The sequence below is a fragment of the Cyprinodon tularosa genome, unplaced genomic scaffold (assembly GCF_016077235.1).
Source record: "Cyprinodon tularosa strain WSP-4 unplaced genomic scaffold, ASM1607723v1 ctg609, whole genome shotgun sequence".
Lineage (NCBI taxonomy): Eukaryota > Metazoa > Chordata > Actinopteri > Cyprinodontiformes > Cyprinodontidae > Cyprinodon > Cyprinodon tularosa.
In genome coordinates this window covers 361,580-380,539 of record NW_024039351.1, presented here as the reverse complement: position 1 = coordinate 380,539, position 18,960 = coordinate 361,580, and the positions used below count along the sequence as shown (strand labels likewise).

The window sequence follows — 18,960 nt, the reverse complement described above, 5'->3', positions numbered from 1 at the left end:
GACCGCCCTTCCTCTAACCTCCCTGATATCTGTTAAACGCACATTTCAGTGGACTCCCGAGGCTCAAGCAGCATTTGAAAAATTTAAATCCTTGTTTTCCAGAGCACCTGTCCTTATTCAACCTGATCCTGCGAAGCAGTTTATCCTAGAGGTGGATGCTTCAGATTCCGGTGTTGGAGCTGTCCTATCCCAGAGGCTTGACTCAGACCAGAAAATACACCCTTGTGCTTTCTTCTCCCATAGGCTCTCTTCCGCTGAACAAAACTATGATGTGGGTGACCGAGAGCTCCTGGCTATCAAACTGGTGTTGGAAGAATGGAGGCATTGGCTGGAGGGAGCTGAGCACCCGGTTCTTGTGTGGACCGACCATAAGAACCTGGCTTACATCCAGTCAACAAAACAAGCTAATCCTCACCAATCCAGGTGGTCAATCTTCTTCTCTCGTTTCAACCTAATCATCTCCTACAGACCCGGATCCAAGAACGTCAAGCCCGATTCTCTCTCTCGTCTCTACTCCGTCGATCATCCCGAGACTCCTGAACCTGTTCTTCCGGCTTCCTGTACCGTAGGGGTGGTCAACTGGGAAATAACTGACCTCATCAACTCAGCTCTGGCCACTGAACCCGATCCAGGTAACGGTCCCTCTAATCGTACCTATGTCCCATCTTCCGTCAGGTCCCGTCTCATCCAGTGGATGCATGCCGCCAAATTCTCTGCTCATCCAGGAGTCAGTAGAACCATAGCTCTCATCTCCAGACGCTTCTGGTGGCCCACTCTCCACAGGGACGTAAAGGAGTATGTATTGGCTTGCCCCACATGTGCCCGTAACAAAGCCTCACACCAACCTCCTTCTGGCCTGCTTCAACCACTTCCTGTTCCCTCGCGTCCATGGTCCCATATCGCCATTGATTTTGTCACCGGTCTCCCTGTCTCCCGAGGTATGTCCACTATACTCACCATTGTTGACCGCTTCTCGAAGTCCTGCCACCTTGTTCCCCTCAGAAAGCTTCCCACGGCCTTCCAGACTGCTCAACTTCTAATTAAACATGTTTTCCGGCTTCATGGCATCCCCCAAGAGATCCTCTCGGACAGAGGTCCTCAATTCATCTCCCAGGTATGGAAGACTTTTTGCTCTGCTCTCGGCTGCAAACCCTCTCTCACCTCAGGTTACCACCCCCAATCGAATGGTCAGACAGAACGCATGAACCAACAGTTGGAATCCACCCTCCGCTGCCTCACGTCAAATAACCCCGTGGACTGGAGTCAATTTCTTCCATGGATTGAATATGCCCACAACTCCCTCCGTTCTGCATCCACTGGACAATCCCCATTCCAGGTCAGTCTCGGGTATCAACCGCCTCTTTTCCCCGCAGATGAGAGAGAGATATCGGTGCTGTCCGTCAATCATCACATCCGTCGTTGTCAGAGGATCTGGAGGGAAACCATCGCCACACTCAACCAGTCTTCAGCATCTGCAAAACGTTTCGCCGACGCCAAGAGACGTCCCGCCCCCGAGTACTCTGAGGGCCAGGAGTAGACATCCCCTCAAGGGGATGTCTCGAAAACTCTCCCCGAGATTCATCGGACCATACCGGATAACTCGAGTTATCAACCCCTCAGCTGTCCGTCTCCAGTTACCTCAGTCCCTCCGGATCCACCCCACTTTCCACGTGTCCCAGATCAAGCCTGTTTCCTCGAGCCCTCTGTGCCCACCGTCCGACTCCCCACCACCCGCCCTGGAGGTCGATGGCCATCCGGCCTTCACAGTGCGCCGCATTGTGGACTCCCGTCGACGAGGTCGCGGATGGCAGTACCTCGTCGACTGGGAGGGCTACGGACCGGAGGATCGCCAGTGGGTCCCAGGCTCGTACATCCTCGATCCTGCACTCATCGAGGAGTACGAGCGTTCCTGCCCATCTACCTCTTCCGGACCGCCAAGGGGCGGTCGTTGAGGGGGGGGTACTGTTGGGAGCTGGAGAAATCCCATCTTTCTCCAGCAGAGTCCGCCGTGGAGCCAAACCCTGAAGATTCACAGAGAACCCCCAAGCAGCTCAGGACTAGAGCTGGGAAATCTAAGCCAAGGTCTGTTTAAGCTAAGACGTGAGACGCTAAAGCAGCAAACGGACTCTGCTGACAAACCCTTCTCCAGAACCAACAGTGACTCTCCCAAGGTTAACCTGAGGAACCCTCAAGGTACAATCAGTGAACCAGTGGAAATCAAACCCTGTCAGCAGTCACTAACTGTGCTGTCTCTCACGCAGACTCCGGTGAACCAGTTCCCAGGCCCGAACCAGAATCAGTACATTCTGTGTGTTTTGTGCTTTAATAAACTGTTCAACTTTTCATCCTTGTGTCCGTCAGTGGTGTTCTGCATAACTGGGTCTCCTTCAGTGAACCCATCATGACACATTCGCTTTAATGAGTAACCTAGAATAGGATTAGAGTAGTTTTCCCCCCAGGCCCAGACGCTGATGGTGGAATAAGCCAGAGGGTGAGTGGGACTGATAATGATTGAGGAGATGTGGGGGAGATTGGTGAGAGTTTGCTTGCTAGCCAAAGAGAGAAGCTAGGCCAGGAGCTAAATGAATGGGATCTTGAAAGGTGCTTGTTTTACATTTAATGTACTTTTCACAGATGGGAATACGGAGAAAGAGAACAATCGTACTTTGGACATAGGTGACCATCAGACACAGCCTGAGAAACCTCAGCATGAGCAGAAAACAGGGGCAAGACAGCAGAGAGAGATGGACTTCCAGGAAGAGCTGAACAGGATCACAGAGGCAGAAAAGGTAGATATGTCCTGAATTTTTCACCATCAAAATGTTAACTTGGAGTAAAGCAAAGACTAAACCGTAGCCTGTTTGGGTTTGCTGGTTTATGTCTTCTGTCCCCAGCTTCAACAGACAGAGCTTGAGCTCAGAAAGAGAAACACCCAGGAGAAACTGGAACAGGAGCTTCTGCTCCGGCAGGTTGGTCTTAAAGTTTCATCTTCAAAGATGATGTCAGCTATTCAGATTCTCTTCATAAATGTAAGGAAACCTTGACTTTAATAAATGGTAAATTGTCAGCTTACTGTAGTTAAGACAATATACATAAACTTTATCAAGGTAAATATTTAATCCACTGTCTACGGAGACTTAAAAGGTACAAAATGAAGTGAATAAGTTTCTCATGACATAATTAAATGTAATATGAAATTAATAAACGTACCATTAAATAATGACCTGATTTTCACTAAGAAAGAAAGACAACTTTCAACTTGTTTTTTTACTACCCAGGAGTCAATATTTTCACCAGTATATTTAGAAAAAAACTTCAAAATTGTGTTGCAATTTATGTACAGACTGCCGCACATTGGGTAAGTAACCCCGGCTTCATTATTGTCAGAAACTCAGACCATAGGACCCAGAACTGAAGCAGAAAAATTTGGGTAATTTTCAAAACAGCTTTAAAGAAATCAGTGTGCGGGTGCAGGGACAGGTTCTCTGGATACTCTATAGAGACGGTCACTCAGGTTAGTGACTTCAGAACTCAGACAGGAAATGCTAATGAGTGTGTGAGTCACTAACCTGGTAAAGTTTAGTCTGAGCCCATAAGACGGAGTGAAGTCTGGAGCGATTGTTTCTCCGTAGCTTGCGGTGGGAGCCACTTCCATCAAACAGAAGCCAGACCACGCAAAGGAGCAGAAGAATCCAGAGGGATAATCCAAGGCAGAGTCGAAGCAGGAACAGGTTTCCAGGCCAGAAGATCAGAAGTCCGAGGATATCCAAGGCTATCCAAGAATAGGATGTCAGAAGACAGGTCCAACCGGAGCCTTAATGACAATGTGAAGCAGGCAGAATCCAGGTAACAGTCTGTGAACAGATCAGGCCCGCAGAGCAGAACAGGGCCAAGAAAAACTCAGAAGTTGAAGGACTGAAATCAGTCACGATCAGGTCATTAGAAACTCACAGATAGTTAGGAAACTTTCACACTCGGCTCGAATAATCTGGCTGGAAACAGGTGGCTTAAATAGAAAGCATGAACAGGTGAATCTGATGAGCGCTTGTCAGAGCTAAGGAGATAGGAGAAAAGAGCCAATTCCAGCCATCAGTGACAGATCATGACAATTATCCCTAATTTGTTCTAAAATATGTCAAGTCAGAAGTCTACCAAACAGGTCAAAGCTTAATGAATACTTATATGAGCAATTTCATTTAAAGCTACAGTGTGTAATAATTACAGGGATATACAGTCAGAAATGTAATATATTATACATAACTATGTTATTTATCATCATCTACAAGCTCAGCCTCTTAACCTTAATATGTGCGTTGCCTTAGAATTCGTTATTTATAATTACATAGGAGCGGGTCTCGCAGCCATGGAGGCAGACATCTTTGCGCTACGGCAGCGCAGAGCCAACAAACTAGCGATTGCGAGATCGCCCATTACACTCAAAAGTAACTACGGCAAGTTGAGAGAGATGAACTGAGACGGTACTGAAATCTATACCCTACACAGACTAATGAAATACTATCTGTAAAATGATCTATGTAAACAAACCTCATCACTTGAGAAGGTAGGTGATGCGGACGTCGTGGAAGACATTTTGTCCCGTAACGCTCGCCGTACTGTTGGGGGGGAGAAGCGGTGGGGGGGAGATGTTCATGTTGCTGCAGTCTGGACGTTAGATGTCGCTGAAAGTTACACACTGTAGCTTTAAAAAGAATACATGCCCGCAAACTATTCTCCATGCGCATTTTGAATTTTTTCCACATCTAGATTCAGTACCATGGGGCCCCTTTATATGTATCACTACCATGACTCCATGGTCCTTCTCTGCTCCCTTGGTTTTTATGCTCCTTTAGATTTTCTCCTTCTTGCTTGTGGACATGTTTCTGTGGCCGTTTCTCAATATGCAAACTTGTGCTTTCTCATGTACTCGTGAAATCCGCCTCAGCCCCAGCACTGTTCCAGCTGACAAGAACACAAGACCGAGAAGAGTCCAAATCCCCAAATGTTGTTCCCGCCCCTCCCTCTTTACCCAGCATGCATCATAGCAGACTTGTACATTCGTTCGACAGAAAGTTTGATTTGTGTTTATCTGACTGTGTTCATTATTATTCGCCCACTAAATGTCGAAAAAAAATAATTTATTATTATCAAGAGACTATTAATAACAGGAGGTGAAATGCAGCTCCAGACGAGCTGAGCATGTGATGACGTCACGTGTACGCTTCTGTTTTAAATGTCACAGATTTGTTCTGCATGCTCCCTTTCTCCTTGAGTCCATACTTCCTGTTTTGTTGTCAAGAATGTACCTGGCGAGATCACAAGTCCATACTTCTGCTGTTGTGAATTGAGAAATGGCTTGTGCCTCATGTCAACTTTTGTCACTTTGAGGATAGAACCAACCTGAGAACATTAAAGCAATTGTGTTGGATTTTTTAAGAGACCAGCCCTCTCCAGTAAAAAAAATATGCACTTGTGAGAGCATGCACGAGCCCATTTTTCCTCATGCACGACATGTTTTAAATGTGCTGTTCGGAAAGAGGATCACTGCTTTTTGCTCCGTTGGTCATGTAACCCTTTCTCCGTTGCGCAGTGCCTGCTCCATCTTTGTTATTAGTCGCTGCTGTTGGGTAGCGACAGTCAGGGGGGGTTTTGCCATTAGGTAATACTAGGTAGTTGCCTAGACCCCGAGTTCCTGGGGGCCCCATAAAACTCTGTTTAAATGTATAGTTAATACAACTATTCTTCATTTTTGCACATTAATCGTGTTTTTGATAAAAATCTTATCGCTAAATTGCCATCAGAACGCCTGTAATTTCAAGTGTGTCTTAGCCCGCCTTCAGTGCCAAACACATTGGATCAGTCTATTTGCTGCACATGTTCACAAACCATTTGAAAACTAATGATGCTAAGAGCAATGTTGCATGTGTAGCACTTTTGTCACTATATTTAGTGACTTTTCAGGCCTGTCTAGCACTTTTATTTAAAAAAAGTCCTAGTGCCAAATCTAACAACTTTTTGCTACTGGAAACTTTTGCAACAACATATAATATATATACATATATATCCAGAGCAAGTAGATTAATAACCCCGCCTCCTGCTCTCCTCTATCTTGTCTGCTGTCATGATTCATGTAGCTATTATTTCATCCAAATGAAAGATGGAGAACAGATAAGCAGATCATGGCTTGTCTACAGGACTGTGTTGTTTACTTTTGCCATCGCCTTTTTGGAAATACAGGAAAGAGCAATCAGCTAAGTGAGCTTAGAGTTTGGAAGAAATCTTTCAATCCTTTTGAGACCGCATGGAAAGTCAGCTGGGGACAAAATGTAGAGTAAATAATGTATGTCTATTCTATTAACATTTCTGTATCTGTATAATGGGTCTGATTTATATGTTGTCTTCGCAGTTCAGAGGGCCCCCTGCCTGTCTTTGCCAAGGGCCCCAAATTTCTTAAAATTCAGCCTATGGTGAAAGCAGGCCACTGTTTCAGCAAATCCCATAATGCTTTGTGAGGAGAGCTTTCCTAGCAAAGCATTCTGGGATATATCTGCCTCTTCTGAGGCCTTTCTTTTCTTCTCATATACTGCGTGGGGACTATATAGGGAACTCAGTTAACAGACCGTTCGGCCAGATGACCACTACTTTTGCTTCCTGTTGCTCACATGACTCCGGCTCACTGCACTTTCTCTCTTCTTCCTCACCTCCAAAACAAATCCCATAATGCCTTCTGGGAAGAGCTATTGCAAAGCATTCTGGGATCATGGATGTACACCAACATTTTTGAAGATGCTTTGTGGAAAATTTTGAGCCCACTACTTTTTCATCCACTAGACATTTGGACACTCATAAAATGGGGTAACTCCTACTCTACAGTTTATATTCCTCTATATGAGGGTTAGGTGGCCATTCCAACACAGCCTGTGTGTCTCTGCACTGCTTTCTTTTTTTTTTTTTTGTTGGTTGGAAAAGCACTAATGCTGTATTATCACCACCACATGGCATGGAATGTGAAACTAAATGTCTGAATTCTGCATATTTTCTTTACTTGTATCTATAAAAGCTATTACCATAACTTTTCCCTTTCACTTATCCCAGTATCGCTCTGCGCTGCTTTCACAGCCAAAGGAAGAAAAAACCAATCAGAGGGAATTGAAATCTCCAGCATCTAGATGACATCAAATATGCAAATTAGCCAATGACTAATCTAGGGGCTTTTAGGATAGCCAATAGCAATTTTTCTTGCAGAGTTAGCTATGGTGGTTCTGTAGTGGTATACATCTCTGTGTTTTTAATAAAACTGGATGTATGAATATTTATTTCATGTGTGCATTTTTTGGCAGAATTCTGACTTCATAGAAATATATCTAATAAACGTATAAGAGAGCTTGCTAGTGCAGTGTGGTGGAAGCCACTGTTGCCAACTCTACAGCAAGGAAAGTTGCTATTGGCTGTCCTAGGAGTTTCTAGGATATCACTTAATTACCCAAACACTGAATTTTTTGAAATAACATATATTAAATAATTACGTTAATAAATTTAACTTAAAGACAGTTAGCAGAGGAAAAATAAGTGAATCAGGCTGTGAATAAATTAAAGCAGAACTCTATTTCACTGCATTACTTTCAAGGAAAAAACTAGAGAATCACTCTGAGAGCGCAGACCTCCGCCAAGCAACAATTTTTACCCCATATTGTTACTTACAACGGAATTTATCGCATGATCTGGATCAATAAAATTCAATGAATGTTTCCTAGGCATGAGGCGCACCTCTGGTTAAAAATTTCCCTAAAATTCATTTGTAGTTTGATAAGTGAGGCACTGAGTGTTCTGAAGCCTCTGGTGTCTGTTCTGTCCCACTTTCCACATTCGCTCCACACACTGCTCTCTTCTCTGATTAATCGATAAAATTATTATTTTTTTTTTAGACCTTACAGGCTAAACAAAGTTTCAAGTTTGAAATAAATCAATGAAAGCTGTAATATCGTAATGCATTTTTTTTTTTAGAAACAACAGCAAATAACAGAAGTAGAAAAGTTGTATCAAAAAATACTGCACAAAATCAGTGCAATGAGTGCAATGTAATACCTCGGCTCCAGACGTCCCCCCCCCTCCTCAGACGCTCCGCTGCTCTTCTCCCAAATTGTAGCTGACCGCAAACAGTGCCGCAGACAGGAGGCCGGCTTGTTTTGTTTTTATGACCGAAATTGCAGAAAACAACTCGTAAAGGTTGACCCGCTAGAAGAGCGAGGTGCGCGAGAACGCTGGGACCCTTTTTTCCACCTGGATCTCCGCCCTTTTTGGCCCTCATGTCCCTCCGTCGTTGACTAAACTCGCCCCACTTCCTCGCCTCCTCGGCCGTATCTAGACCCACAGCGTGTAGCTCAGACCATGCTTCAATATTGAGCATAAATCAAAAATGTCGGTATCAAGCTTACTGCAACACACTGCTGTAAGAGTATAACCAGGAAGCGAGGTAGGAGGGCAAAATAGGTTTAGCGCCACCACAATTAATTAGAATTAGGCCCAGGAGCAAATGGATAAAAATAGACCGGAGGAAAAAAAAAAACATGAATCGATTATTTTGCGGACGTGTCGATGCATCGGATCGTTGGCTGTTGGATCGATGCATAGATACGAAACGATTATTAATTACACCCCTAGCTGCCACCCACTGATTTAGGGCTGAACTGTCTGTTCCACAAAATAATGTTAAAGAATCCTTGATAAATTTCCCATATCCAAATTATTATATGGATCATAATCTAAATGTATTGGACTTTTCCTTGGCATAAGGTGCACCATTGCAGCCTGACATGCTCATTGAAAAGGACAATGATCCAAAACGTTTAACCAAAATAATACATAAATGAACCACCAGACAATCAAGTAAAAACCCCATGATAATATCTGGATCTTTTGACAATTTTAAAATTGCTAATACATATTCTGGATGTTCGGGAAGTAGTTTGACTCAACGGTATCTATGGGGCTGTTTAGGTCTCTCAAGTCAGAGTTTCTAAAACTGAAACCTTCCGTTCAGTTTTGGAAGCTGTTTTTATGTTTGTTTCGCTTCTAATGACTAATTGAATAAATGCTGCTTCTTTACCAGGAGCTGATTGGTGACTTTAAAAAGCAAGTGGAGCAGGAGAGGGTGATGATTGAAAAGGAGAAAAGGAGGACAAAAATGGAGCAAGAAAGCCAGATAAAGGAGAAGACAGAGAGAAGGAAAAGTGAGAAGAGAAAAAAAGAAGAAATGAGGGAAAAGGAGGCAGAGGAAAAGGATAAAAACAAAGATGAAATAACAGAGAGAGAAGACGTGAGAGAAAATAAATGGGTCCAATTTGGAAGGCACAAAATGAGAGAATTGGTAGGAAAGAATGAGGAAGAAAAGAAGGAAGTTAAGGAAGGGGTGAAAAGAGAGGAGGAGGAAACAAAGAGGAGAGAGGAGAAGAGATGGTCAATGGTAACCGAAAATATGGTGATGATGGGCGGTGAAGAACAAAAAAAGAACAAAAAGCCAAGTGAAGAACTGAAAGTGGTGGAGAAGAATGAAGATAAAGAAACAAGAAGAGACAAAGATTCAATGATTGGTTCCCATATTAAGGTTAGAGTGAACTACAACGAGGTGATGAGGGAAGAATCAGGCTGGAAGACATCAGAGAATGAAATGCAAAACAAAGAATGGGAAGAGGAGAGAAAGATAGGAAAGAGGGGGGATCTATGTTTAGGGAAAAAATGCCTTTTAAGAAACAGAGATGAGAAAAGACAAGACAATGAGATGGAGGGACAGGGATGGAGGGAATCAGAGACAGTTATACAAGAAAAAGAAGAAAATGAAAGAAATGCAAAGGATGAAAAGACAGTTAAGGAAGAACGGAAAGGAAGTATAAAATATGAAAGAGAGCAGAGAGAAACAGAACATTTAGGGAAAACAGACAATGATGAGAGGCAAGAAGAGTTAAAGGATCTGGGATGCCGAACAAAAGACAGTGGGACAAATGGAGCAGAAGATGATGAAATGAAAGCTGACAAAGAAGAACAGATAGAAGTTCTAGAAAAGGGAGAAGAAGAAGGTAGAGGAGCCATGAAGAGAAAGAAAGAAGCAAAAAAACTGGTTGAGCTGATAGACCGGAATGATCCGAACAAGAAGAAGAAGGAAAATGACAGTGCAGAGTCTCCACAGAACTCAGACAAAACTGAGCATTGGACCCCCTTGGTGTCCGTTCCATCCCTCATTGAGGCCACAACAAGCCTCAGCATCTGTGAGACTTCACAGCATCATTGTCCAGGAAGAAATATGGCTGACGCCTCCACAGACGCACTGGATTCAGAGTCAAAGCAGTCCACCCCCATTCCTGCGTCCCTTCATGAGTACACGGAGCAGAAGATGTTGTATTGGAAGGAATACTGCACACCCTGGTCCAAACTGTCCCTCCAGAACAAGAAGAAGCAGAAGGGTTGCGTCCAGAGCCAGAGGAGGCCCAGGAGGGCAGCTGGCGTTAGCAGTCTGCCCCCTCTTTACCCAAAGACTCTGCTGGAGTCCACAGGCAGAAGATCCCTGCAGGAGGTAACGATGACGCTGACATATTGATGCACACTTTATTTCTGTGGTTTTTTGGTCATTATGGCTCACAGCAAATGAAAACTTAAAGTTATAGTGGAGGATTTTTGCTAATTTTTTAAAAAGACCTGTCCTCTCCACTTTAAAAAAATAGCATACAGAGGGGCTTGTGCAAGAGCGTGCACAAGCCCATTTCTCCTCAAACATGCTCTATACAAAAGTTTCTGTTCTCATAGCTCATACAAGCTTAATGTGTCTAAATGTTCGCCCTAACCCCTAAATCCCTTAATCGCTATTTAGAGCAGGGACTATATAGTAAACTTTATAGCAAATTCAATTAACTGACTGTTTGGACAGAGGATCACTGCTATTTGCTCCCCGTTGGTCACGTAACTCCTCCTTCACTGTGCTGTGCCTGTGCCATCTTTGTTATTAGTTCCTTCTGTGGTGTAGCAACAGCCTATGGCAACAGTGGGCCGCTGTGACAGCAAACCCCATAATGCTTTACGAGGAGAGATCTCTGCGCAAAGCATTCTAGAATATATGTGCCTCTTCTGAGGCCTTTTTTTCTTCTCATACACTTCGCAGACACTTTTTCTCTTACGACCCTCGGCCATTTTCAAAGAACCGCGGTGAGAAAGGTAAGCTTCAATGTCTGAAACCGTAGCTCACCACAGATATGTGGCCTGAAAGTGTGCATGCGCAGAAAAATATAGCTAACGAGACGAGCACATAGGACGGCCTTACGTAAACATATCACCTGAAAGATTGACAATTAGGAGTACCACTTATTTAGATGATCCACCGGAAATAGAAGATCCTCCTCTATACCTTTAACATCTGTTTTTAGACAGTTAAGAACAAAGATATGGATTCACACTGCAATAACGAGCTAGAAATAAGTAAAAAATTCTTAAATTAAGTGTATTCACCCTTCATTTGAGTAGGTAAATGAGATAGTTTGCCAATGGAATAAGCAATTTTACTCTTAAAATAAGATAATTAGATAATATGCACTTGAAATAAGACAATGCAATTGTGCTTTCTTATTATAAGTGTAAATTGTCTAGTTCCATTGGCAAAATGTCTCTTTTACCTCCTCAATTCAAGAACGAATGCACTTATTTTAAGAAAAAATTACTTATCTAGATTTAGATTTTTTGCAGTGCAGAACATTAGAAAATACTTTAATACACAAAGTATCCTGTGAATTCATAAAACAGTCAATGTCATTCCACGAATTGAGTTAGAAGTGAGGATCTTGCATGTGGTTCTACTGAGATGTTGCTTTAAAAATGGCTGCCGTGGATTCTTTCTTCTGGTTTCTCTTATCTCCCACTTGGTAGTACCTATGAATTCTCCACAGGGTTCAAGTGAGTGAGTTACCGTTACAGCGTATTGGTGCAGCATGAAGCCAGCATCCTCATATAGCTCGTAAGCTGAAGAAGGCATGTAAACCTGTGGGCTTCATAGAACTCAGTGGACCAACTTCAGCTCATGGCATGGCTCCCCGACTCTTCACTGACTCTGGAAACTTAATTTGACGTTTTCACACCAGCTTCTTTGTGAAGCATTCTTTGACTTAGTTTTATTGGAAGGTTATGAAGGGAATTTTGTTCCATTATTGTTACAAGCAAAAAAGATGTTTGGTTAAAGCTCCAAATATTTTTCTATTTTTTGGGAGATTTTACATTCTTTCACATTATATTTTTTTCAGATTTAATTTTTTTAATTGCATTCTATTCAAATCGCACTTTACAGGTGTGGAGATGGGAATTATCCAAGAAAATCTAAAAATAAATACATTTGAAATTTTTAATCTGTAAAAATGAAATGTGAAAAAATAAAGTTTAAAAAACAAATAAAAACCAAAAAGAAAATCTAAAATAAAAAACAAGAATATAAAATTTGAAAAAATTTAATCTGAGAAAACAGTTTTTTTCTTGCAAAAAATTGAAAAAGTTCATCCCTGTCTAATAAACTATCCCATCAGCTTTCTTCCCCTGGGCTGTTTATTTAATAATTTCAAATCTTTGGATTAAAACCAGTTTGATTGACCTTGTTTATCCTAAAAATGACAGTTTGACAGATAATATTCTGTGTTTCATATTTGTCCAATAAACTGACATGAAATGAAAGACTTAATGTTAGCTGTAACCTCTCATCCTCCCTATCAGGTCACCACAGCCACATTAGAAGACCTGCCGGCCTGCAGCCTGTCCACCATCGCCCAGTGTAATCGACTGCAGTCCCTCACCCTCAGACGCTGTGGCCTCCAGTCTGTGGAAGGCATCAGCCAGTTGCAGCAGCTCTGCTATGTGGATTTAAGGGTAAACATTGAATCTAGATGTTTAAACGTAAATCTGGGATTTTTTGGGGGGTGATAACTGAGGGTTTCCATTGATTGTTTCAGGAAAACGACATATCGTTTCTGGATTGTGAAAATATGAGCAGTTTGAGGGTTCTTCGACTCGCTCATAACAAGCTGACGTCCATCCACGGTTTAAGAGGCGCTGATAGTTTGGACTTTCTTGACCTTTCTCATAACTCAATCACTCGCATTGGTGAGAACCACAGAGCAAGAAACACGATTGTCTTCAAATCTCCACAAGAGGGCAGCATTTCCCTTCTGTAAACTGAACTATGAACTCTCTGAGGCCCTGCAGATGTGCAGCTGTTTGCTACTGTCAGGAAACTTTTTGTGTCTAATATTCTTTGCTGTTTCTAGCTGGTCTGGAGTCTGCAAGGCGACTGCAGAGGCTCTCTGTGGATCACAACCAGCTGATTAGCACCAAAGGGCTGAGGGAGGTTTACACTCTGCTCCACCTAGACTGCTCTCACAACCACCTGACAAAGGTTGAGGGTCTGGAGAACAGTGCTCTTCTACATACTCTGGATCTAAGATCCAACAACCTTACTGAGGTAAAAACAAAAAAACAAAAACCCTGCAGATGTAAAAAAACAAAAAAAACAAACCCTACTTAAAGCGAGTGCTTTTATGCCACCATTCAGTGTTGGGTTTATATGTCAAACATGTAACAAAACAAATTAATTATTTAGAAATATGACAAAGAAAATCCTATTTGTGTTAGAATATCTTCAGCTGCTTTTTAAAAGAGTCAAGATTCCCTAAAACAACACTGAAAAAAAGAAGATCTTTTAGCAGTCAAGATGAAACCTTTTAGCAGTCAAGATGAAACAGTCTGGAAAAAGTGATCAGCTGGAGGTTTTTTACCCAGTTTAGTGGATTATGAGAAGATTTTTTTTTAAAACAAACAGTTGGCTTAAGTTGAAGTGATTAACCTTTAACTGTTCAGTTATACCGAAGGGAAGGTGACAATGAAAACAAATGAAAATAGAATTTAAAGGTAATTCAAAAACAAAATGCAAAGACATTAAAATGGTAATGATGTGAGTTCTGCTAAATATTGGTCAAACTGAAGGCAATCAGAGTTTCCTTTGTCATTAAATACACAGAAGAAAGGAAGCAAACACAGAAATTTATGTTCCTCTTTGGTGTCAACATTCTAAGTTTAGATTAGGGCTAAAAGCATGTTCAGATTAATCCTGACAAACCGATTATTAAAATAATCCTCTACTAATTTGGTTATTGTATTATTACCTATTTTGCTATTTACAGCATTAAAAAAATTGCAATATTTTTCCTCTAAATTCTGTTCTATTTATTTAGAAGTGTTAAATTACTGAAAATATACTCAAAAATATAATTAATGGATGAATAAAAGAATCAAAAGCTGCGTAGTTTTGAGATATATGTTACAACATAAAAGCTGTGTTGGATAATTTAGTTCTTCATGCCTTTCAAAAGATACTGATTGAAAACAAAACAACATCTACCTTAAATCTGGCTTCATGGCCAAGCTGGAAGTTCATATCTGCTGGTTGATCAGAGGAACAATGTTCTCTGTTCCAGTTTTTAAACAGTCACTCAAACAAGCAAGTACATTTTCTCCCTGTTTTTTTATTTTATTTTTTTTATGCAGTAATTCAGACAGTTTAAAAAGTTTTAAAATGTGCAATAAAGCTAAATGTTGTCTGAATAAAAGTGATACAACATAAAAAATAATAAAAGATAAGAAATGATTATGTATAGATAAAAAAGTGGCAACAAAAGACATAATGCGGTTTATAAAGACACTGGTTCTTCAGTTTTTAAAGGGAAAGATTTCAAACATGATTCTCTGGTCTCTCCTCAACAAACTTGATTATCCATGTTCTTATGATCTTCACACAGAAATACTCCTTTAATCTATCAGTAAATGAAGAGAGGCCGGTATAACACTAACGTTAGTGTGATTAGGCAGCTGGATGTACAGCGAGATTTTTACATTTTATACACAGACTTAGTCCTGAGAAAATAATTATCTGGGCAGTTTTTTGTTTGTTTTTGTTCTTATTCCTCTCTAGATGGCGAAATCCTGCCTCTTTTCTTCATCAAAATAATCACTTATCTCTGTAAATGAGATTAAATCCAAGGCAGTAAAAAAATATATATATATTCTAAAAAGGCAAGCTTAAAGATTTCCCCCTGCTCTCCTAGCATGCTAAAAGACAACCCTGATCCCAGAGAGCCTGACCAGCAGCCGGTGCTGATGACAGTAACCGCACTGAAGCAGCTGACAGTGATAGATGGGGTCAGCTCAGCTGCTGCTCCACCAGCAGTAGCAGCAGAGCAAAGTTAGTCTAACCTTGCAGTGCGGCTGGTGTGAATTGACAGCTTGTTTCTCTATCAGGCCCCCAGTCTTAACAATCAAGTTCTACTTAGAGAGCTGCTGTTGGACGATAACAACGTCTCCTCTCTGCACGGCCTCGCCGCCTGCTGGCTTCCCCTTCTGGAACATCTTGCTGTCTCACAAAACAGGTCTTCATCTATCTGCTACTTTTTCCTTTATGATTTCAATAGTTCATGTGAAGCTCTTTAAAGATAAATACTGTAGATTAATGAAACCATTGTTCTCGTTGTGTGGAAGGATAACCCAGCTGCCCTCCATGATTGACTTGGTATCTCTGAAAAATCTGGATCTGAGCTTCAACTGCCTGGCAGGTAAAACCTTTTCCTTTTTTAGTTTAGTAGACAGACAGACGGACAGATAGATAGATAGATAGATAGATAGATAGATAGATAGATAGATAGATAGATAGATAGATAGATAGATAGATAGATAGATAGATAGATAGATAGATAGATAGATAGATAGATAGATAGATAGATAGATAGATAGATAGATGTAAACATGGATGGATGGATGGATGGATAGATAGATTTAAATAATTAGAAATGTTTTAATGATAAATAATTAAATTTTTTATTTGGGAAAATATAATTATTTTGAATATAATCATTTATCAATGTTTGATGATCTCTGATCAGCTTCTACATCATGCTGAAGAAAAACTTCCCCACAGTGGGATGCTGCCATTACCGTGTTAAACCATAGAGTTGGACTGTATCTCTTAGATATCCTGGTTGTAAACTGCTAATGAGGTTTATAATGAGGTTCCCTTTGGCGACGGATTTATTCTGTTCTTTTATTAAAGCTGCTATTGTTAGATGAATGAGTTTTGGTTGTTTTATTATCGGTGGATTTCTGCAGCTCTTCATCAGCTTTTTTGTTTTCCCCATTGCATTAAATAAAGGATTTCAGAGTCTAATTCTGTGCTGCTGAAGAAGAAAAACTGCTTAAACCATGGATTTGCGCCTTAGTGTCATGCTCAGTGTCCAGCCTCTCCTTTTGGGTGGACGGCCAATTTACTCGTAACTTTACCATCATGACATAATCTGTGGAGGATTTGCTGTGATATTGGTTCAATAATGTTCTCAAGCAAACGTTTGAGGCCTTCAGACAGCAGCTGGATTTATACTGGGATTAAATTCCACACACAAGGATAATATTTACTAATTTAGGGGTTGCACAGGTAATTGGGATTTTATTAGGTGGCTGAATACATACGCATGCCACAGGTTTTATTGGAAGATATTTTGAGAATCATACATATTTCTTTTTTTCACTTCAATAGTCTTCTTTGCTGAGGAGACAATGAAAGGATAAAAGCTTCAGCGACTCCAGAGAGAGCTGTAGTTAAAGTATGAGCTTGTTTAGACTGAAGGTTTAATGTTTACATTTTATCTTTTGATTATAACGATGTTGATGATGATAATTTACTGATCCAACTTAGGGGAAATTCACATTTCAATAGCAAAATATGGATTCGCTGGACCATATCATAAAACAATCAATGCTGGTGTATAAATGTGACAAATTAAAAACTATATGTTAAAATATATGATATAATAATAATTATAATAAATCATTAAAATCAAACATTTTTTCATTACGAGTATAAATAAAAACATTAAGAAATTAAATCTGTGTAATTGAGTAATTTTGGAGTATTTTTTTAATATGCTGAAGTTATTAATGTCATTATGATGCAACTGGCTTTACTGTATATACCATGTTTTTCCATCTAGTTCCATCTAGTCATGATGGATGAAAACCTAACATCTCCCCACTGTTAAGCATGGTGGTAGAGGAGTGATGATCTGGACTTATTTCTCAGAAACTGAAAAAGTCAAATTACATTTTCAAAATAAATGTACATTTTCATATCCACTACATTAACCACCAAAATCTTTCTTCGAATAAGAGGATTTTGAAAGTTAGATTTCTGGATATGATTTTGTTTTTAAAATTTCCTTTTGAACAACTTGTTCTTAACTCAACAGTGGAACAATATTGACTCTATAGGGATAACCCTGATGGAGAGATTTGAAATCTCTTCTCTTTTTTGATGAGTTATTTTCAAGCACAGACCCAACCTTTAGTCTCTATCTCTAAATGTGGTTGTGTGGTTGATGTGGCTATTTCAATAGTCTACAGTAACAGATATGTATTCCCATGACCCTTCCATGTGTTCTCCATACAGTATTTGAAAAAAAACTAATTTAAATCATAAAGGATAAGCAGAAGCTTCTTATTTAAATCTCTGTGTCTTTCTCAGAGCTGCAAAATGTTTGTGAAAATGTGGAGGGATGTCTGTTTCTTCAAGAGGTCCATCTGACAGGGAATCCTCTGCAGCAGGAGAGAGATTGGAGGTAGGCTGAAGTTTTAATGGAGCGACAGGTAGAGATGCTTTTTATGTCTAAATGTTTCACATACGGTAACTTGCTGACATTCAAGACACATTCAGGGAGCTGAGCTCAGTTCACAGACTCAGCAGCTGTTTATGTTGGATACTGGGTCACATTTTCCTTTGCAGCGTTTGCAGCTTTCAGATTCAGATGAACCAAAAAATAGAGATAATGATAAAATTGTGTGAAAAAAAATGTTTCAACTTCCATTTCTCAGATTTTCAAATAAGCGTCCTGTTTAAAAGCTGATAATTGTCTCACATTCCCCTTTTGGCTGACATTCCAGGAGAACATAGGCCCTCCTGTTCACTTCCAGGGATTAACCCTCTGATCCAGTTTAACCAGTTGGATTATTGAGAGGTTCCCCACACATCTGTCTCTGTGTAGTGTCTGCAGCCCCACTGCAGCACATTCAAATGATACATCACAGATTATTCATTGGTTCATATATTAACATAAAACTACTAAATATTTTACTCATTTTGTAAAGGAGTTGGTAGGAAAAATATTTCTACTACAAATGTTTTTTTCAGTTCGGTCTGAAACAATCAGAATATTGTCAGAATATAATCTTGGTTGTTGTTGAGCTCTTTATTGGGATTGGGGGAGAAACAAGCCCATATAAACAGGGCCTTATTTCACAAAACCAGGAAAAGGGAGTAAGTCAGGATTTTCCAGATAACAGGTTTCATAAACGCAATAACACTTAAGTTAGCACGGTAATCTATTCTGTGCAGCTAGCCTGTTCCTAAACACGCTAAACAAGCAGAGCTAAGTGACCTCTGCTCTCAGGCTCCCCCTATTGGTTCTTTTAGAGAATGCACAGTCATAAAGGTCAACTATATTAGCACAGCCCACCCCACTAAGTTTTACCAATATATTATTATATGTTTTGTGTGAGACACATGCTAATGTCCTAACCTTCATATGTTTTCGGCTTTATAAAATAAATCTGCATGCGTTTGCTATATTTGTGTAAATTTATTTATTTGTTTTCTAGATTAATTCATTAATTGATAACTTGCATCCCTAGTAAACATCTCTACTGTACCTTAAATACAGATAACTTTAAAATAGTTCAACCAGAGTAATGATCAAACAGGGATTTTTTAAGCGACTTCCCCCTTCTTGATACCTAACCTAAACACTACTGTAATATTTCACTGAACTTTGTTTTACCTTAACTATGATCTATAAGAACCCCTCGGTAGTGCTCCACCCAAGCCCAGGCCCTTTCACCCAAGGCCTG

General features: G+C 40.5%; 1 protein-coding gene across 1 annotated transcript in view; it reads left to right on the top strand.

Moving 5' to 3' along the window:
* Window positions 1–18,960, top strand: part of lrriq1 (leucine-rich repeats and IQ motif containing 1) — a 69,490-nt gene that overhangs the window by 4,810 nt on the left and 45,720 nt on the right. Inside the window, exons 4-12 of the mRNA XM_038307401.1 lie at window positions 2,635–2,789; window positions 2,895–2,969; window positions 9,107–10,564; window positions 12,736–12,888; window positions 12,972–13,122; window positions 13,287–13,480; window positions 15,313–15,440; window positions 15,550–15,623; window positions 17,582–17,675. Coding sequence (XP_038163329.1) covers window positions 2,635–2,789; window positions 2,895–2,969; window positions 9,107–10,564; window positions 12,736–12,888; window positions 12,972–13,122; window positions 13,287–13,480; window positions 15,313–15,440; window positions 15,550–15,623; window positions 17,582–17,675 — 2,482 coding nt within the window. The remainder of the gene's footprint in view (window positions 1–2,634; window positions 2,790–2,894; window positions 2,970–9,106; window positions 10,565–12,735; window positions 12,889–12,971; window positions 13,123–13,286; window positions 13,481–15,312; window positions 15,441–15,549; window positions 15,624–17,581; window positions 17,676–18,960) is intronic.